At 43.6% G+C, this 18927-nt stretch overlaps 1 protein-coding gene across 1 annotated transcript; it reads left to right on the top strand.

Annotated features, from left to right (window-relative positions):
* The first annotated feature begins 379 nt into the window (after positions 1 to 379).
* TICRR (TOPBP1 interacting checkpoint and replication regulator) lies at positions 380 to 17626 on the top strand. Its single transcript, XM_071568603.1, has 22 exons — positions 380 to 1084; positions 1647 to 1932; positions 2501 to 2742; positions 2994 to 3237; positions 3715 to 3850; positions 4568 to 4710; positions 5411 to 5623; positions 6277 to 6425; positions 7097 to 7191; positions 7547 to 7640; positions 7811 to 7890; positions 8214 to 8450; positions 9043 to 9139; positions 9357 to 9429; positions 10130 to 10270; positions 10754 to 10844; positions 11364 to 11425; positions 12255 to 12410; positions 13143 to 13300; positions 13489 to 15757; positions 16966 to 17070; positions 17162 to 17626. The coding sequence occupies exons 1-22, from the start codon at positions 434 to 436 to the stop codon at positions 17278 to 17280; spliced, it is 5841 nt and encodes a 1946-aa protein (XP_071424704.1). The 5' UTR covers positions 380 to 433; the 3' UTR covers positions 17281 to 17626.
* The last annotated feature ends 1301 nt before the right edge of the window (positions 17627 to 18927 follow it).

Below are 18927 nucleotides of genomic sequence, written 5' to 3'. Positions count from 1 at the left end.
GTGGCGGTGCCGTGGCTGTGGCGGTGCGGGCAGGCGCGCACCTCTAGCGGCGAGCGCGGGTCCCTCCCGGTGCCCGCCGACCGCCTCCGTGACGTCACAGCCCCGCGCGCCCCGCCACCTTTAAATTTTAAACGGCCGGCGGCCAATCGGCTCGCCCCTCGCGCTGGCCCCGCCCACCCCGCCCGTCAGGGACCGTCCCGCCAATGGAATGGCAGCGCTCGCCCGCGCGACCGGCCAATCAGCGACGACTTCGGCCGAGGCCGCCGCGTCGCTCCGTCCTCCCGGGTCCGGGCCCGCCGCCAATGGGAGCGCGAGGAGCGCGGGGATGGGCGGGGCGGCCGCTGGGCGGCAGCCAATGGGAACGCGCCCGGGACGAAGGCGCGAGAGGCGGCGGCGGCGGGCGATGGTGGCGGCGGCGTGAGGGGCGCCCGCCATGTCGAGCTCCCGCAGTGCCGTGTTCCTGCTTGACACCGCCGGCCCCGCGCACCGCGAGCGCCTCCAGCGCGGCGCCCTCCGCCTCCTCACGCTCCTGGGCTGCCGCTTCGGCCTCGCCCGCCTCCGCTGGGCCTTCCGCTTCTTCGACTCGCTCAGTGGCCGCGGCGGCGCCTCGCGGGGCGGCGGGTTCCGCCCGCCGGGCCCCCGTGCCTGGGAGCGGTTCGAGGAGGAGCTGACGGAGCGGTTCAGGGCGCGGGGACCCTCCGCCGCCTTGCCCGGCCCCGCGCCCCGCGCCGCCCTCACGCACAGCGGTCTCAAGGAGACGCTGCTCGACTTCCAGTGGGACCACCCGGAGATCGCGTCCCCTGCCAAGCCGCCCCGCAGGAGCCGCAGGACGGGGCCGGCCGGCCCAGAGCCTTCAGAGGCGCTCTCCGAGGGCTTCGTGAACGCCGTGTTCCTGTTTTCGCCCTGCCCGCACTCGCGGAGGGAGCTCCGCCGGTTCTTGTCGGGGAGCGATGCCCCTTCCTCCCCTGGAGAACTGCCCTTGGCGCAGCAGCTGTCGGAGAAATTCCTGCCCAAGAGTGTACAGGAGCTGCTTGCGGAGCAGAAAATCACGCTGTTCTGGGTGGACACAGCCGAGCGGACTCAGGTAAGAGGTTTTACCGCGCAGCTCTGAGCTCTAGTGGACCGCCTGCCACGCTACCTTCCTGTGCAACAGGGGAGGACAGTTTTTTTCTGCTGTAGTCTTTGCGTGAAAGTAAAAGCTCCTCAGTTACTGCCACATAATCTTCAGCAAGGGACTGAAAACTCGAACGGAATCATCCAGTCGGAGGCTGAGACACATTTGCAATTGCATAGATGTGCAGTGCTTATTGATTGGTCCTCTAGTGCTGTGAGTTAGGGGGGAGTTACAGCTATTAAGGATTGCAGATAAAGCAGTGTCATGGTTCAGGTGTGTAGATCCCAGATTCAAAAATGCAACATGGAAAATACTGGCTAGCTCTAAATTCATTGGGAAGTGGGTTTTTTATTTATCAGATTCCTTTGAAGGCTGATAAAGTCCATAAAAACACTTGGAAAGCAACATGTTTAAATCCTTTGTATATATTTCATATGCCAGTTTTGCTAAAAACATGTAATCTTTATTTTTTTGGATGAAGGTTCTCTCACTGCCAACATTAACTTGAGACCTTTCTGTTACTTTCTTTCAGCTGAATGAAGCCCCAGATCATGTTGGATACTGGACAATGTTTGAACTGATCTGTCAGACAGGAGGCACCATTTTGCCAGCTGAAACCTTGGTGCACTGTTTGAATCACTCTACAGCAGATCCTGCTTATGGCTTCCTTGTAGACTCCAGTTTCCCAGTGCCACAGGCTGTGCCTTGGACCACACTTCTGCCCCTGGATGCGACTTTGAACTGCTTGCTCTCGAAGCCCTCTGTGTATCGATCAGTGTTTCCCCAGCAAGAAGGAACATTGTTTCTTAGCATGCCTGGTAATGAAAGAAAAGAAAAATACAGATGTGCATGCCAGTAACTGAGCTCTCATGCAGGGGCCTTGATTAGTTTCCCTTGTAAATAGCGTGTATGGAAGTAACTCCAGATATTTAAAAGCCCATTTTTAAAAAGAAAGTTCAACATGTGCTCTAGTTCCTCTGAGAGGAGAGCTGTTAGCTCATATTTCTGATTTAGCCTCTTCAGTTTTTCATGCTTCTAGAAGTTTGGATGAAGAACTGTTTGTTGGTCCCACTTTGGAACAGTGTGCTTCCTTTTCTTACACAATTACTCGATTTATCTAAAATAAAAACACAGATAAAAAGCCCCTTCAAAAGAAAACAGGTTAGCTTTAAAGCAGCATGCATTGTGTTCTTCAGTGGTCCCTTCATGCACTCAGCTCCTTGAGAGCTTTAGCAGAAGGTCAGTTCTGTAATAAACTTTCTGTAGAGTATATTCCCCCTTTAATCTTGGAAATTACCTTTTTTGCATTGAAGTTGTCTCTTCACCTAGATGGAAAAAACCATTTTATTTGCTTTCAGATTTTAACTTTATCCTATCTTTGCACAGGAGGAAAGAAGCAGGAAAGCTGTGCCGTGATCTTGGAACCTCTCACCATGAGCCAACAACAACTGCAGTGTCCTGTCAACATTTTCCTGAAAGGAAGCTTGATGGGTTGGAACTTGGTGCAGGTTGGCCACTTTCTCACAGAGAGCTGGATACTGCAGAACTCGCAGGCCGAGCAGGCAGGATGTAACAGGTCACTGTTTCTGCAGCTGTTAAGAACTCTAGTGACTGAAGGGCTACACATGGTAAATCTTCCTCTTTGTCTTAAACTAATACCTGTTCTCAAATCAGCTGTGACAAAAGGGGTGACGGTGTCATGTTGCAAAGACAATAATAGTGGTAATTCCTGCACTACAAATTGCTCATTTGAATCTAAATTCAGAACATTCTTTAGGGGATCATGTAAGTCTATAACCTGTTTGTAAAGCATCTGTGCTCCTTAGGTTTCTGTAGATAATGTAAACTTTTTTCACTTTTTCTTTCTTTTTAAATGCAGGTTGCTGAGGTATCTCTGTCTGAAACTTGGTGCCCCTGCACTGCGGTTCTGTCACCGCTTTCTGAGGGAGCTGCAGTTCTGACTGTGCTTGGTACCGAGAAGACTGCTGAAGTTCAGTGGTGCAGCCTTGAAGGAGCCGTAGTGGAGAACTCTTCCCAAGAATCTGCTCTTCATCTCCCAGAGATTGTGAATAGTGTGTTGAGTAAAATTGACATGTCAGTGGAAGATTCTCTAGCCAGTCTGGGTAGGTGTCAAGAATTGCAAAACTCTCCCTCTTTAGATCTGATTTGGAGTGGAAAAATCTAAAGCCAATGATTTTCTCAGTGAGACATCTCTCGTTTTTGTGACTTTTTCATTTTGTTAAGCCTTGTGATGTGATAAAGAAATCTGCATGGTTGTACCTTTCTTTTATTGACAGAGGGTTAGTTTCCATGAGCTAGTAGATAAAGCACAGCTTGGGGACAAGTTTTTAGAAGGAGGTTTCCTTCTAATAGGTTATCCCTGGCCAGTAAAGCCTTTGGGTGTGGCTGCTATGGGGCTGCTTTTAGCTCATCCGCTTTGTGTTAGAATGAATCTTCTTGTGAGTCTCAGTGTATTAGCTATGAAATTGCCTCTCCAGGATCAAAGGTTGGAAAACCTCTGCTTTAGAGCCTCTGTGAAGGCTGGAACCTTGTGCCACTTAATTTAGTTCTTCTGATTTTTTTTATGTGTGTGCTCACAGGAGAAGAAACTCCAGTGCCGGAGTGGGTCCAACGGGAACTATCCCATTCAGGGAGCTGGCATCCTTCAGTGCTGGAAACGTGGTATCCTGCATCAAATGCTTGTGGAGCAAGCTCAGATCTGATGGAGTCATTCAGGTATTTTTCTGAAACATGTTTCATGAGTAATAATCAAAGATTTCTGCTTCCTGTTATGGGTGTATGGTTGTACAATTGCCCAGAGTTCTAGAATTAGGTGCTTTTCTAGTGGTTTTATTTCTGTTCTCGGATTACTGTGGGCTCTTGCTTCTCTTGGTGTATAGAAGGAACAGGATGTTTGGGTAGCAGTTTGTGTAGATTAAAGTCTTGACAGTTTCAGAAGTGACACAGGTCACTTTTAATGACCATAAGCTATATGGGAAATGTCAGACTGCAGCTTTTCTTATGGTATTTTAAGATCCACTGCAAGATACTGAAGATAGTGGTTGTGTTCTTACAGTTGGTATTTACTTGTAAAAAATGAGCTTGATTTCTTGAAGGAGCTTGCTGAATGAAACAAAAAAAAGCCTAATGCAGGATAGTTTAGAAAGCACAAAGCTGTTTATGTAGTTTTGTGGTATAAGTCAGTGGTGTATCCATTGTACATCAGTATAATGCTCCATTTCAGCTTGGTGTGACCCTTTTAAAGGTGATTTGGGTTTTCTGTATCTCTTAAGCGTGTTGGGGAATGGGTGATGGAAGAGTTGTGCTACTTGCACTATCTTGCTGCAGACTGGAATGGAGAAAAGGCGAGTTTCTGTCCACAGAGAAGAAGGGATATGCCTCCCATTCCCATCTTTTTTATTGATAACTGTACTGATTTGCTCCTTCAAATAGGCTCCTGCACGTTCCTTGTGCTAACAGGAAGGATGATGCAGACCAGTCTGATGTGGAGCTCTCAGAAAGTCTGTCTGAGCTGTACCAGAGAAAATTCAGTGAAACATCTGCTGCAATTGGACCAGGAAATAACAAAAAAAGACGTATGTATACTTTGCGATTATACATGCACGTTGTCAATAAAAGCTGATGCATGAACCCCAGAGATCTACTCTGCTGCATAGTGGTCTACTTTAGGTTTTATTATTTAGGGACAGTCAGAGTCTCATTTGCTTATTAGTGTTAGGTTTGTCCTACAGTAGAAAAATTACTGTAATTCAAGGCTGTGCAGTGACTGACAAAACTGTTAAAAGCAGCATGAGCAGCTCTGCAGGTTTTGTTCTTGAAACAGGGACTGCTGCAACTACTAGTAAATATTGCAACCTCACAACTTTGTTCTAATTAGAGAAATAAAACACTTTCTTCCAGAGGAGTTTAGTCATTGCATTTCTCTACACTTACCACAGTTGATTTTACCCTGACCTGATGTATCCCCAGGTCCTGCTCTGTCAGCTGTTCCTATTTCTGTGATGTAAGATTGCTTCCTAAATATATAACTTCTTATTATAAGTTCTTGTGCAGAGCAACAGTTTTCGTTTGCTTTCTGCTTGGAAAAGTAACTGCCTGCTACACTCCTGTACATTGATTTTATGGAGAAATACCAACCTTTTGGGACATGTTTTCCTCTAGAAGGTCACTAATGTCACTTGACGTAACACAGAATTCAGTGTTGTGCTCCACCTCAGGCAAAGCTCCTGCCCCAATGTGCCTGATGGTAGAAATTCTCTTTTTGTGGCATTGCAGGTGGGGTTCCCCGAACTCCAGTCAGGCAGAAGATGAAGACCATGTCCAGATCACTGCAGATGCTCAACGTAGCAAGACTGAATGTAAAAGCTCAGAAGCTTCAACCTGATGCTCTGCCACCAACAGTGAATGAGAAGGTTCCACAGAAGCTTTCAGCAAAAAGATTGGATGAAAAGGTGGAAGGAAAGGAAAAGGCACTTAAAATACCAATTGGTGTGTGTTAAGTTTTGGTATCTTGCTATCCTGATATATCCCGTATGAACTTTTGATATCCTGATATAGGAGTACACAGAGAGAATTTTTATGGAAAGGCGAGGGAAGGTTAATAATGGAGTATTTTGTGGCAGGGAGCAGATCAGTGTTTGGGTTTCTGTATCTCCAGCTTGTCAAAGAGTAGTCATTGCTTTTACTCCCTTCTCCTATTTAGTTTCTATAAGTGTTTACAAGCTAGTATTACAACTACTCCTGTACTTAGTTTCCTGCCTTGTGTCTATCTGAAAAAAGCAACAAGGATTTATCTTGCCCATTTTTTTAACCAAAAGAGGTAGAGGGAAGCACCCGTCAAGGTGTAACTGAAAATGTAGTCCCGTTCACTAATTTGGTAGAAATAAAGGGTATTTCTTGACTCCTGTAGTAGCCCGAAAGTTTGCTGACCTTAAGCAAACTTTGATTGTTTATTTAACATCTAATATGTCATGTGTCGAGACCTGGGACTGGTTCTGTAGTGTTCTGTGGGCTGGATGCTTCTGTGCTGGAGAAAATATTTTTGATGACCCTTTCCGTTCCCCTCCTTAGCTGGGATGAGTATTTTATCAGTATGTTGTGGTAAACAGTCATTTAGTTAACATAGATCATTTCCCTTGCAGACTTCCAGACAGAGGAGGAGCTGCATTCCCATTTGATTGAGAGCTACCAGAAGGCTGTTGCTGATGGAATTTTGTCATCTGCATGTGCCCAGAATATGATCGTGGCCATTAAAAGGTTCTTGAAAGTACGAGATGCTAAAGAGAAAGAGGTAGGTCAGAGCATGTGGGCAGGATGTTACTGATCTGGAACTTGCAGTTTTTACTGTTTCAGGCTCTGTTTCCTTCTTCTCTGAAGTTTTATGTGCAGTTGCGCGTAGTCAAAACTCCACAACCACTTAGTGCCTCTATCTGTGCTGGCTTAATAATGAAAAACTGGATAATTGTGAAGAATGTAGGAAAATCCACTTCAGTTACCAGTTTACACCTTTGCTAAAGGTCACAACAGATGTCTTTCAACTACATTGACCTCCTTTCAAATTCTAATTTCAAAGACAGTATTTTTAAAAATACATTCTTGGAAACCATATTTTAAAGAAGGTATTTACAGTCTTTTAACACTATGCCTAGACTTAAAATAACCTGAAACTAAAATCTGTAAACTTGTGAATAATTGAAGAAAAATACTGAGAGACAAATCCATAGTTACTGAAGAAGGCCTGAAGCTGCAAGCAAGTGACCTCTGTGATTCCAAGCTCAGAGTCGTTTTGTGTCTTGTTGTGACTTTGCTATTGAAAGAAAAAGATAATTCCTTTCCTTGAAAGAAAAAAAAATGAGCTATTCCCAAAAGAATAGGATGGGGGGATGGCCAGGGTTGGGGAGAGCCTGCCCTGCAGACACGGAACAGAGTTCAAGGTTTTGCTGTAATTATGTGTGTCTGCAGGTGGCCTGTGTGGAAAGAGTCAGAAACCATCTCCTGAAGACCAGCAAAATGCTCAGACAACAGCACAGCTCACAGAAGGAGACCAAAGTCAGAGAGTATGAGACACTGTGTTTACTTCAGCTTCTGAGATACTGTGGAGTTGGTTAGCAGTTTTTAATGGTGGCTTTTTTGTAGAAATGGAAAAGTATTTACATGGGGCAAATATTTCAAGAATTCCTGGTCACAGTAAAAATCATTTCGTTAAATGCAAATATACCCATGCTTTGTGATAAGCACTGCAGCCTGTATCTGGAATGAGGCATCTCCCTTGCCACCAAAATGAAATGCTAACTAGATTATGCTGTCAAAAGGAGCCACTTTCTTGAGCATTGCTTTTTTTAGCACACCTTTTGCAGTAAATATGCTCTTTCCATTAGAAAAATGGTGGTGGATAATTACTTGTTTTCTTAGGTGCAGACTTCAGGTATTTTTGCGCCTTGAGTTGTGCCTTCGGTGCCCTTCGCTGCAAAGCAATGGTGACGAAATGGAGCAGCTGTTAGAAGAGGCAAGTAAATTACAGACCAGGCTGTGTTTCTGGGATGGCACTAGAAATACAGACCTGGAACCTGCAGTTCTCCTTCAATACTACTCTAACACTTTATATTCCTTGCTAGAGTATCTGGTGCTGCAACTATCACAACTTAATCCATTTTCCCACCTGACTTTCTCTTCCAGATGACAGATATGCTGCGCATTTTATGTCTGACTGAAGACCCCGGGTATCTTACAAAGTTTCTAGAGGAAATACTAGACTTGTAAGTTCTTTAGCATGGCTTCAGTGTTACTGGGGACCTGTGGGTTTGGTTGGATGTTGTTTTCTGTAAGTAGACAGCAATCTACAGTTTTGATTTACTTCTGTGTGATTTTCAGGAATTTAGATGTGTTCTGTTTGTTATGTTTATATTTTGATTAAAGAAAAAGCAGCTGATAAGCAACTAAACTAATTAAAGAAACCAGTTGATGTTCAGGTTTTTTTTTTTAATTGATATGTGCAAACAAGGATTTAGTTCAAACCTTGGAACTGAAACACAAGTTTGAGCAGGAATGTATTTGATGTGCATTTTCTCTGATGCTTCAGGTATATGAATTCTATACCAAAGACCCTTGGAGATATTTACTATGGTCTCGGTACACAAATACCCCCGAAGCTGGCAGCTGTTCTGCCTTCAGACTTCTTCAGTGATGACTCCATGACTGTGGATAGCAAATCTCCAGGCCTTCCACCGTCTTTATCATCTGTCTTAACTCCCAGCGCTGTTCGCACAGAGAGTGACCAGCTGGAGGAGCTGCGCACCAGATCTGCCAAAAAGAGAAGGTAATTCCAAAGAGGAGGCAGCTTTTTGTTGCAGCCTGGGCTGTGGCTGAGGAGTTATCTAAGCTGCAGGTCAATCATCTTTTTTTCTGTTGCTAAATATGAATAGCTAGTTGGGGCAAGCAGGCACCTGGCCATATGTCTGCAAGCCTGAAAAAAAATTTAGGAGCTCTCATTTTTCATTCTATCTTGCCATTGTTGACTATATGGAAACATAATCTTGATTGTGTATTTGTATCTTATGCAAAAGTAAAGTTCATGAGCATCTTTCATGAGCGGAAAAGGATGTTCTGCCCTGCAGTAGGTGACTCTATATTGTTAAAACTGATTTACTGTAGATCTCTATGTTGAGGATTCTGTGTATGTTTTAGCCAATTATGAATGAGTTCTAATACCAACCTTAAAATTTAGGAATAGCTATTTATATTGTATATCATCTCTCAGTGTTGTAGTAAATGAGGTACCAACACAGTTTGCAATCTGAATTTAGGTAAGCACTTCCTATCTCTAGAGTCAAACGTAAGTTTAATTGTCAGTGGATTGATAACTGTGCTTCTGATCTTATTTTAACCTAATCTCTGTATACTTTCAAAAGGAGAAATGTGTTAGCCAGACACAGGAGCATGACAGAAGCACCACAGAACTTGCGTCAAATTGAAATTCCCAAGATAGCCAAGAATCCCACCAGAAAGGTAAGATTCTTCTGAAAGGATTGTATGTGAGTTGTGACACTTGAGTGCAAAAACTCTTGCTCTGTATTCCCCTAGTAAGTGTTGTCTGTGTCAGCTGTACAGAGATCAAATTGCTTTGAAGGGGAAACTGAAATATGTGGTTTAGAGCTTACAGTTAATATTCATAATTAAACATAACATTGCACTGCTGGTGAGGTTAATTTCTTGTTTTTTTCAGGAGAAATTGCCTTCTTACCTTGCCTCTGAGAAGTCCCAACAGATGCCTTTGTTGCAGAAAGAAGCAGTGCAAGGTATATATTGACTTCTAGCTTCTTCATGGAAAGGTGCATCTTCAGCACATGTTCTCCCTGTAAAATTTACTAAACTGTGATGAAATTATGCTAAGGCATGCTGGCAATCTGAAGGAAGTTTTGCTGAATTCTGCAAAAACTTTGAGGAAAAGATATATGGTATTCTGTGTGCTTATATGCAGAAAACTTAAATCTTGTATCCTCAAAAGAAAACGTTTCCATTCTTCCTTGAATCTTGAAATGATTTCCCTCTTTATCCTGAAAAGAAAATGGGGCAAGAGTAAACTCCTGTATCTGGAAACAGGATGTCTCTCCTATATTTTATTAAATACTTGATAAAAATAAATCCCATGTGTTCTTTGAACCAGCATGTTTCAGTTGAGATTTTGTAGTGCACCTGATGCTGCCCCCATGGGATACTCACTGGCTGCTTTTCCACTATGGTGTCTGCTTGTAGCTTATTGTTGGAATAATGCAAATAATACAAATTTATAAGAGAAGTCTGGAGTGGGTTTAGAGGAGGACATGTTCCAGTAGCAGAAAAAACAACTTTTCAATACTTTGTGACCTCTAAAAAAGTTGTCTTTCCATGCTGGTATATTGTTCCCATCTCTAGTGTCCTGACAAAATTACCTTCCTGTGATTTTTTTCCCCCCTTCTATTTTTAAACTGATCTTTTGTTGCTTTTCTTTCCTCACAGAGGTTACAAAGGTAAGAAGGAACCTCTTCAATGAAGAGTTAGCATCACCATCGAAAAGGTCTCTGAAAAAGATGCTTAGAAGCCAGTCAGTATCTGCTGTGGAAGGCTTAAAATACAAATGCACTGATGAAGGCACCAAAGGTAGGACGTGACTTCGATGTGTAGAATTGTTGTGGAAGAGCTTTTTATAAAATTCGTGTTCTTGCATTGTCAGTTCTATGAAACAATTATGATCCGTTTTTTAATAAAGAGAAAAGGATGCCATTGCTGTGGTGTTTGGAGTGCAAATATTGATGGTATTGAAACTGAAACCTGTTTTTTTGCTGAACTCTCCATCTCAAATCTAATATTAAAAATTTTTGGTTGTAAGAGTATCTTTGAAAGAAAGATGGAGAAATCTCAGTGATTAACTGTGTCTGACATGGTAATATTAATAATACTGAGGGAGTGGGAACAAGGTGTAGACACTGGACTCTGAAATCATGGTAGTTTATGAATGCTGAGAGATATGCATAGTGATTCTGTATAAACTGTTCTTAAGCTGAAGCCTGTACAAAACTATTTATTTATTTGTCCCGAGTGCTTTATAATTGTGTGATGTTACAGCTCTTGCATGATTTTTAGATCATCGCAAGTTGTTGACCAAGAGAGTTGCAGAAACACCACTACATAAGCAGGTCTCCAGGAGACTCTTACATAAGCAGATCAAAGGCCGGTGAGTGAGTTCTTTCTGAATTTTTTCAGTAAGTATTGGATATCTAATTAATGGTTATGAGCACAGGTATCAGGTATCTTTGGTCAAAATGTCATCTTTATGTCAGGCAGTAAGAGAACCAGTGCAGGCTAAATGTCATTGCTCAAAGTGGCGGGAAATACTGCTTGCTTCATCATGGTAAGTCAGGCTGCTTTAATTCCTGCAGCTAATGTCTGTTTGGATTCAGTTGCTGATTCAAGGGCTTCTGAAAAAGCCTGTGCTGTATTTTGGGGACTGCAGGCTGAATTCTAGCATTTCGAATGCTAGAACTTCCATGTAGAACTGCTACCTGTACAGCTAGGGAGTAACCTGTGCTAAATCGTATGTTAATAGGAGGAAAAGTGCTCACCAATTGCTAACTTGGAGTAGCCCACAAAGCAATATATCGATGTAGAATAGAGTACTGCTTCTCAGTCTCTGTGGTAAGTTCTGTTCCTGTAAATGTGCTCAGTATGCCAAGTCCAAATGTTGTTTCTCAAGGTCTTCTGATCCAGATTGTGACACTGGTGTTGTAGAAGAATCTCCAGAGAAGGCCATATATGGTAAGCACTGATTTTTTTTTTTTTCCTTAAAGAGGGTTTGGCTGTGTTGTAGCTTGTAAGATGAGCATGTTTCAATTTATGTAATTCAGTACAAAAGTGTTGTGCTGTTCTGTTGGTGAAGCACAGCTGACTCTGATAGAACCGCTTGCCTAGTTACTGCTTGCCGCTTTAACAGCCCTGTATAATAGAAGTTAAGAAAGAGAGGTATGTAGTAACTCCTTTAAATGCAAGTGCATTAAGGACTTGAGGGTGAACAAGATTCTGTCCTACTGTAATTACTGTCAAACCAGCACATGCTTATTTTCTTTTGAATGTAACTTCACCATGTTGTGCTGTGACCCTAATACTGTTCTGATTCCTGCTGTAACAGCCAGCCACCTCGCTCTGTGGAATGTCTCTTGCTTTGGCTACTGCTGTTCCTTATCCCAGGAAAGAAGAAGAAAACAGCATGGCTGGGCAAGCAGGAGAATTAAATCATCAGCAAAAAGAGACAAGAGAATTAACCAGTCTCTTATCCTGGGTGTAACTTGCATTGAACATGGCTTTTCTAGCATTTCTTTCCATATAATTCCTAAAGAGCAATAAGAGTAATCAGGACTTAGAGGAGGGGTCATTATAGTTTAAAAGGAGATTTGTATGCATAAATATTCCAAATCCTCAAGAAAGCTGGAACTTTCTTCTTCACATACTTGCTTCCCTGTGTAAGATAGTTTGTTGCAGGGAATTCTCCTGTTAGAGTGTGTTCCTTTCAGTTGTGAACTGTTTCTGATGATGTGCCTATTACTGAGAGAGAAGGAAAGCTCAATCTCAAATGTCCTTACCTTTTCAGAAGCAGGTTTGAGAAGAAGCCCACGCATCAAACAGCTGTCTTTGAATAGGACCTGCTCCAGTGGTTTCTATTCCGCTACACAGTCGAGCTCAAAGAATTCACAGCGCATCCACCAGGGACAAGAAGGGGAGAGCTGTGCACTGCAGGATGTAGAAGGTACTGACTGGGATTTGAGCAGACTGATATGGCTGATCTGAAAAGCTGGCATGGATAGCTCTGAGTTTGATTTGATTTGACTCTACAAGAGACTGTAAGAAGCTAAGAGCTGTCATATAATATCTTCTGTAGACAGAAATTCATCCCCAGTAATTATTTTTAATTGGTAATCTGAATTTGGAGGATGGTAAGACAGCTATTTCCATGATGAATTCACTGCCAACTTAAGAAACCAGTCAGGCCCATCTAACAGAATACCACTGATTGTCAGTCTGTATTCCTTAAATGCAGTGAAATCCTTGTAAAATATGGGACAGAAATCCTAAAGCTTACTTTCAGTCTACTCTGTGGCAGTATAAAGCAGTGACTGATGGGATCTTCTTTGCTGGCTTTCTCAGTAGGATTATCAGCTAAAAATGGTGACACTTAGTTCTTTATATTGTACTCACTAGAATCCTTAGTCATGAACCAGAACTATCTAAAGCTACAAGCTATAAATAGAACAAGAGGCTGAGCTATTTTGTAGTTTTTTGCATTGAAGTGCTCTTTTTACAGATGGATATTAATTTCACATTGGGAAATAATAATTCTGGTGAAGCTTTAACATTTATCTAGAAAAGAATATGCCAGGGGTATGAGCTTTTTACATAAGTTCTCCATACATCTGAAATGATTCAGACAATTGTGACACGTTACTTGGTGTTAGTTGAATAGTAGTGTTCCATTTTACAGGCCTTAAGCAGCATTCAGAGACTCCCTCTGTCCAGACTCCCAGGAAGTTTTTCTTTGGTGCAGTCAGCGATAAATGTAGTCCTGCAGTGAAGCATTCACCTGGAAGGACGAGAATGAGGAAAGACTCCTTACACTTAGAAGAGCTGACGTCCTGTCAGGTAGAAACAATTACCTCTCTCTTCCCATCCCCTTTTTCTATTCATGTTTAATCAGACCTGTGCATCTTAAATGTAGTGTTTAATCAAATGGGGTTTTGTGTTTTAAATTTTGGGAAATAAACAAGGAGACGGGTAGATGATACTGCTGGAATAGAAACAAGCATGATTCTTTATTTTTTGCCCTGCAGACTCCTAGAAAAACACCTCATAAATTTGCCTGCAAGCCACTGAATTCTGCCAGTAAGCCACCAAGGAGATCGCCTCGCATTGCCCACAGGACACCACAGAAGCTGGAGAAGACTCCTGGCAAAAGTCCAGCAGCTAAGCAGACTGTAGCTAAGTGTTTGGGAAAGTACTTTTCTCCTCCTGCTCAAAGGGTTAAGTCGCCATCTGTGTTAACTGAAAGCAAGAGGGTTCACTTACTGCAAATAACTTCTGAGGAGTGTTCTGCAGCACAAATGCTTTCCCCTCCTTGCAAAGAGTCTGGCTTACAAACACCAGAACATGAAGGGTTCACAGCACTCAATACCTCGTTATTACCTCCAACAGATTCAAATCCAACTACTTCTTCCCCTTCTGATGTCCAAGAAAGGTGTTTTACAGAACTGCAAACTCCAAGGCGTTCCTTGAGATACCTGTCAAAATTTGCATCTCCAGTTGGTGCTCGGAGGCAAATCCTCACAAAGGACATTCATGTACAGTCAGATCCATTACCTCAAGCAACTAAAAGGACTCCCAGGAAACATGAAGATCCAGGTTCAAAGTTATGTACAAGCCTACAGAGTACAGAAATACCTCAGCTTGCAGGGAGGCCAGAGCCTCTCTGTGGAAGTTCCATGAACACTGTGACAGTCTGCTCTCGTTCCCACATTCAGGCTGGGGAGTCTGACTGGGAATTTAGTGCATCTGAACCATCTCAAAAGTCTCCAGGTATTACTGGCACTTCATCGAGGTCCCCGCTTCACACATCCAAGCATGGTAAATGTGAACCAGGTTCTAGAGAAGCCAACCTCATGCTTGCATGTGCAGCACCTTCTGAAAATAAGGACAGTCATCATGATAGTGGTGGTAACTGTTCTGAAGAAAGCCTACAGCTTTGTGAGTCCCAAGTTACTGAAAATACCCATGTGTTGCAGAAATATAAACAGATGGATATAGCATCTCAAAAGTCTCCTTCGAGAGAGGACTTGGAAAAGCATTTGTCTCCAAAGCCTTTTGTTGGAGGGCAGGTGCACGCACAGGATGCTGAGATAGACTGTGAGCCATTGGTTAAGGAGGGGGACTCTACTGAAAATACCTGCGAGTCCTTCCTAAGTGATTTGCTAACAATTAGTGATGACTTGGAACCAAGAACTCTGGTGAGGGAAGAATATATAGGGCTGAAGGCTCCAAGTCTTAAGAAACGCTCCAAATTTGCCCTGAATACATCGCCTCCTGTGACAAAATCTAGTGCCTATTCCTTACGCTGCACTGCAGACAGGAGGCAGCGGGAGGCTGCAGCACGGATGGGAGATCCTCAACTTGTAGCCAAGTTCTCTACTCCCGAAAATCGTGACAAATTACCTTCTGCCAGCCCACCAACTTACGAAGTTGAAATTGAAATGCAAGCTTCAGGCCTGCCCAAACTTCGTATTAAGAAAATTGGTTCTTGCTCATCATTGGAAGTTCAACCTGAAGCAAGTGCCAGCAAACCCAAGGAAGGAGAAAGCCCCTTTAGTGATCTTGCTATGACCTGGTGTAGCAAGCACCCAGGAAAACTAGCAGCTGCCTGTGTTTCTCCATCCTGCTGTCGTTCTTTCCACAGTACACCTGGGAAAGGTGCAGGACAGACCTACATATGCCAGTCATATACCCCAACAAGCTGTGCCTCTAATGTCACCTCCCCGTTCCCCATGGAAGCAGGAATTCTTCAAACGCCTTCTCCGAAGCCAAATGGGAAGACTACCCCTGATGCCATCAAGGACTGGCCTCGGAGAAAGAGAGCAGCAGGCAGCACTGCCAGCATGAACTGTGGTCAGAATGAGAAGAATGCTGATGAACGGACATGGACGGCAATGGGCAGAGAAAGAGCGATGAAGATCTCAGAGCATTGCAGCAGCAAAGTAACAAGTACTCTTGGGGAATTTGAACTGGAAGGGATTTGCAGACTCCAGGATCAGGCATCTCCTAGTGACTCTGAACCCAGGGCTGATGAGGACTCTGCCATGGGAACTTTTGGCTTGAAATCTCGGAAGCGGGTCTTTACTTATCTATCACCAGAAAAGGAGGAGACCCCTGATGCCAAAAGATCGTGCACTGATAGGTGCAGCTTGGATCTCACTGGCTATCCCACAGATGAGGGAGACAGAAGCAAATCAAGGACAGAATTTGTACTTCCTGAGAAACCAGGAGCATGTGCACTCAAAACACTTGAGCAGCACAGTTGTCCAGGGGATGATGATGTCTTCATTTTGTCAGGTAATTAAGTGGCATGAAAGACACTCCACTGAAATTCAGATATGGTTAAAAATGGGTGTTAGTCAAAAACAAGAACACGATTGTTTTCTGTGTAATTGTCTGAGGGAGAATGAGGTGGAAGGGGAGGGTGGCTTGTAGATGACATGGAAGTTTATGTGGAAAGGCAGACTGGACCTGAGGAGTTCATCAATTGCATATTAATCAGAGAAGTACAACAGAGCAGGAGGCTGGGGGAATTACAAGGAAAGTTTGAGAACTGGGAGAGGGAGGATCCCACTTGCATCCAGCTCATGATTTATTTGGTGCCACTACCTGTTTCTGTCCAGCATCCAGCTCTGAAGCCAACTGTCTTAAGTCCAAAGCTTGGCTGCTTCAGTGTAGAGTGGAGCATTGACAGTGTTAGTCCTGTGGATGTTGGTACTTACTGGTGCTCCAATTTTTCCATCTGCCTGTGGTGGGCCTGTTGCAAGTGGGTACCAGAAATTACTCCCTTGCTAGCAATAATGTATCAATAGGTGTGTAAGTTTAACCGCTCTGCTTTTGGTGTGGGTACAGATGTTCAGCTGACCGTGGAGAAACAGACTGTCGCAGCTCTGTAAACAAGGCCTTGTGAATTTCAAATACTTAATCCAGCATTGTAGTAGAAACTGAATGTTACAGGGGACTCTGGCAGGTGCTGTTCTGTAGTCATTGCATGAAGCTTCAGTGTCTGTTTCTTAAGGCAATGTTTGTATACAGAGGCAATGTCTTATTTATTCAACAGATACCATGGAGAAAAACAGGTAAACTTTAAAGCAACATCACTCTGTGTTGAGGAAATTAAATAACAGTAGTGTTTAGCCTTAAGATGGTTCTGTAAGAGACTTTCTGTACCTACAGACCTTGTGTTTGTATTTACAGATCATCCTGGCTGTTAAAAGTTTTCTCCAGGACATATGAATTACCTGAAAATTAACAGTGTTTGATCCAAGTGAAGCACTTTTCTGCTAAACCACCTAAGGAAATTAAACATGCTAAGTGCTAATTTCAAACTGCCATTTACCTTCCTTGAATGCCAGAAACCCACTTGCCAGCCTAGGGTTTGTTTCAGATAAACTCAAAGTATCCCTTGTACTGACGGCAGTTTTGAGGCAGATAAAGGCTGTGGTGAGACTTAACACTTGAGTTGTTGAGTGGTTTTGCTGCAGCTTCTCTCTGTGCTTCTCCAGGCTCAACTCCACCCCTGAAGGGCACCCTCTCAGCCAGCAGCCTTCTAGCTCTGACCCAGTCTCCACTACTGTCTCCACCATCAGCTCAGAGGAAGCGTGTCCAAGGTAACAAGATGTCTCCAGTTGTTTTTGTGTCTTCTTGGAGTCACCGGTGAATTCTGGCAAACTGTGGCTTTCATGTGTTCTGTTTTTGTAGAAGAGGAATCTGATGCTGTCCAAACTGCTGCTAACCAGGAGCTGTCTCCATTCCACATCATGGTTTCCAGGAAGCATCCCCTTAGCAGGACTTACTCACGGAAAAAGCTGCTCAGCTGAAGTTTGGAGCCAGGACAGCATGGGAAACTTTGCATTATCCCAGCCGGACAACAGGCTTTTTAACAAGGAGCTTAGATTTGGTGCTGGACTGGAGCTGCTTGGGATGGTAGGAGAGTGGATGCAAGCATGTGGCAGTGGAAATAAGGACCGCTCTAAAAGTTTGTGGGTTTTTTTTAAACATCACTTGAAGCATCTCTCCATCCATTCAAAATCTGGCTTGGTCTTTCTGACACTTCTTGTGGTACCTTGCAGTGAGCTCTGCGGTGAAGGTTCTGTTCTCCCAGGTCAAGAGGGAGAACTGTCAATTTTCTACAGCTTTCTTTTAAAATAAACTGATGTGAACTTCCATTATGTCCCTTAATCCAAAAAACTGCCTTTAGCCTGAGGGATAGGGCCTGCAGAAAGGAGGGTGCTGGAGGTGAATGGGTGCGAAACAAGCTGCATGCTCCTGCTCTGTCTTGTCCTTATAGTAACTGGATCCCTCAGTGCATCCAGTTTGCCATAGCTTAGTGGGAAAATAGCAAGACCATAAATTACTCAAGTGCCAAGAGTACAGAAGAGGGGAACATCTTTGTAAATGATGAATAGTTTGGTGTATCTGCTCCTAGCAACTGCTGGATAAGCAGGTGCTGATGGAGTGACTTCATTGGCCTTTTCTGCAAACTTGCAGTGAGCCAGAGAAGACGGGCTGGGGAAATGTCCTTGAGAGGTAAAACTTGGATTAAATAACTGGAGATGACAGTTCCAGGACTAGCCATCTGAGTCACTGATTAAATGGTGACTTAGTTGCCTGCGACACATTTGCATTCTAACCCCATGCAGAGGGCAGTACCTGTGATGCCCGAGATACAGCCTATGAAGAGCTAAATGGTGCATGGTCTTTTATCTGTGAATTTTTTCACTGAATCACATAATATTCTGAGTTGGAAGGGACCCACAAGGATCATTTCCCTGCCATGTGCATGGCAGGATTTTGAGGACTTCAACCCACTGAACACACAGGAAGTGGAGAGCTGTGAAGGTAATGTGAGGTCATCCTAAAACAGGCATGGCAATGCAGAGGTTTGTTAGGTTGCTTTAAGGGGCCAAATGGGATTGAATGGAGTTTATTTCCTGGGAAAACTGCATTGTGGGAAAACTGTCAGTTTCTCTCTGCAAAGAGGGGAGGAGGTTTGTTCTTACTAGTGATCATTTTGCTTCTGGGAGAGGTGCACCTGCTTCAAGGACACGAACTGACACACATAAGCATGGAGATCCAAATCTACTACTTCCAAGTAGGATGGATTGCTGTTTTCCCTATTGAAGGTCTTTGTTTTCAACAGCAGAAAATAATGTCTCTAAACTTAATCTTGTGCAGTTTAGCTACACCCAGAGCCCTAAATACAATCCCTCCGTCACTGCCACAGAACAGACTAGAAGGAAAATCAGAAGGTGGTTCCCACATTAGATGCTGGCTTTTTACTTGGTGTGTTACTCCTTGAGTGGTGGCAGTGGTAGCTGCGTCCCTTGTGACTTCAGGCCAAAGCAGTGGCTTGCTTTTTGCGGTCAGGTAGCCAAGATTTTTTTTTCTCTCTTGGCCTTCTTAAAACAAATATGTGGGTTTCCATTTCTTGCTCTGGCAGAATTAAACTTATGTCTCCCTTCCTG

Source organism: Pithys albifrons, chromosome 13 (assembly GCF_047495875.1).
Source record: "Pithys albifrons albifrons isolate INPA30051 chromosome 13, PitAlb_v1, whole genome shotgun sequence".
Taxonomy (NCBI): Eukaryota; Metazoa; Chordata; class Aves; order Passeriformes; family Thamnophilidae; genus Pithys; species Pithys albifrons.
This window is presented reverse-complemented; position numbering and strand designations above follow the sequence as displayed.

Coding starts and splice junctions, on each gene's coding strand:
- TICRR (XM_071568603.1), top strand. CDS start 434: ATGTCGAGCTCCCGCAGTGCCGTGTTCCTGCTTGACACCGCCGGCCCC. Junction 10,845..11,363: donor CATAAGCAGATCAAAGGCCG/GTGAGTGAGTTC, acceptor TTGTTTCTCAAG/GTCTTCTGATCCAGATTGTG. Junction 17,071..17,161: donor TCAGAGGAAGCGTGTCCAAG/GTAACAAGATGT, acceptor CTGTTTTTGTAG/AAGAGGAATCTGATGCTGTC.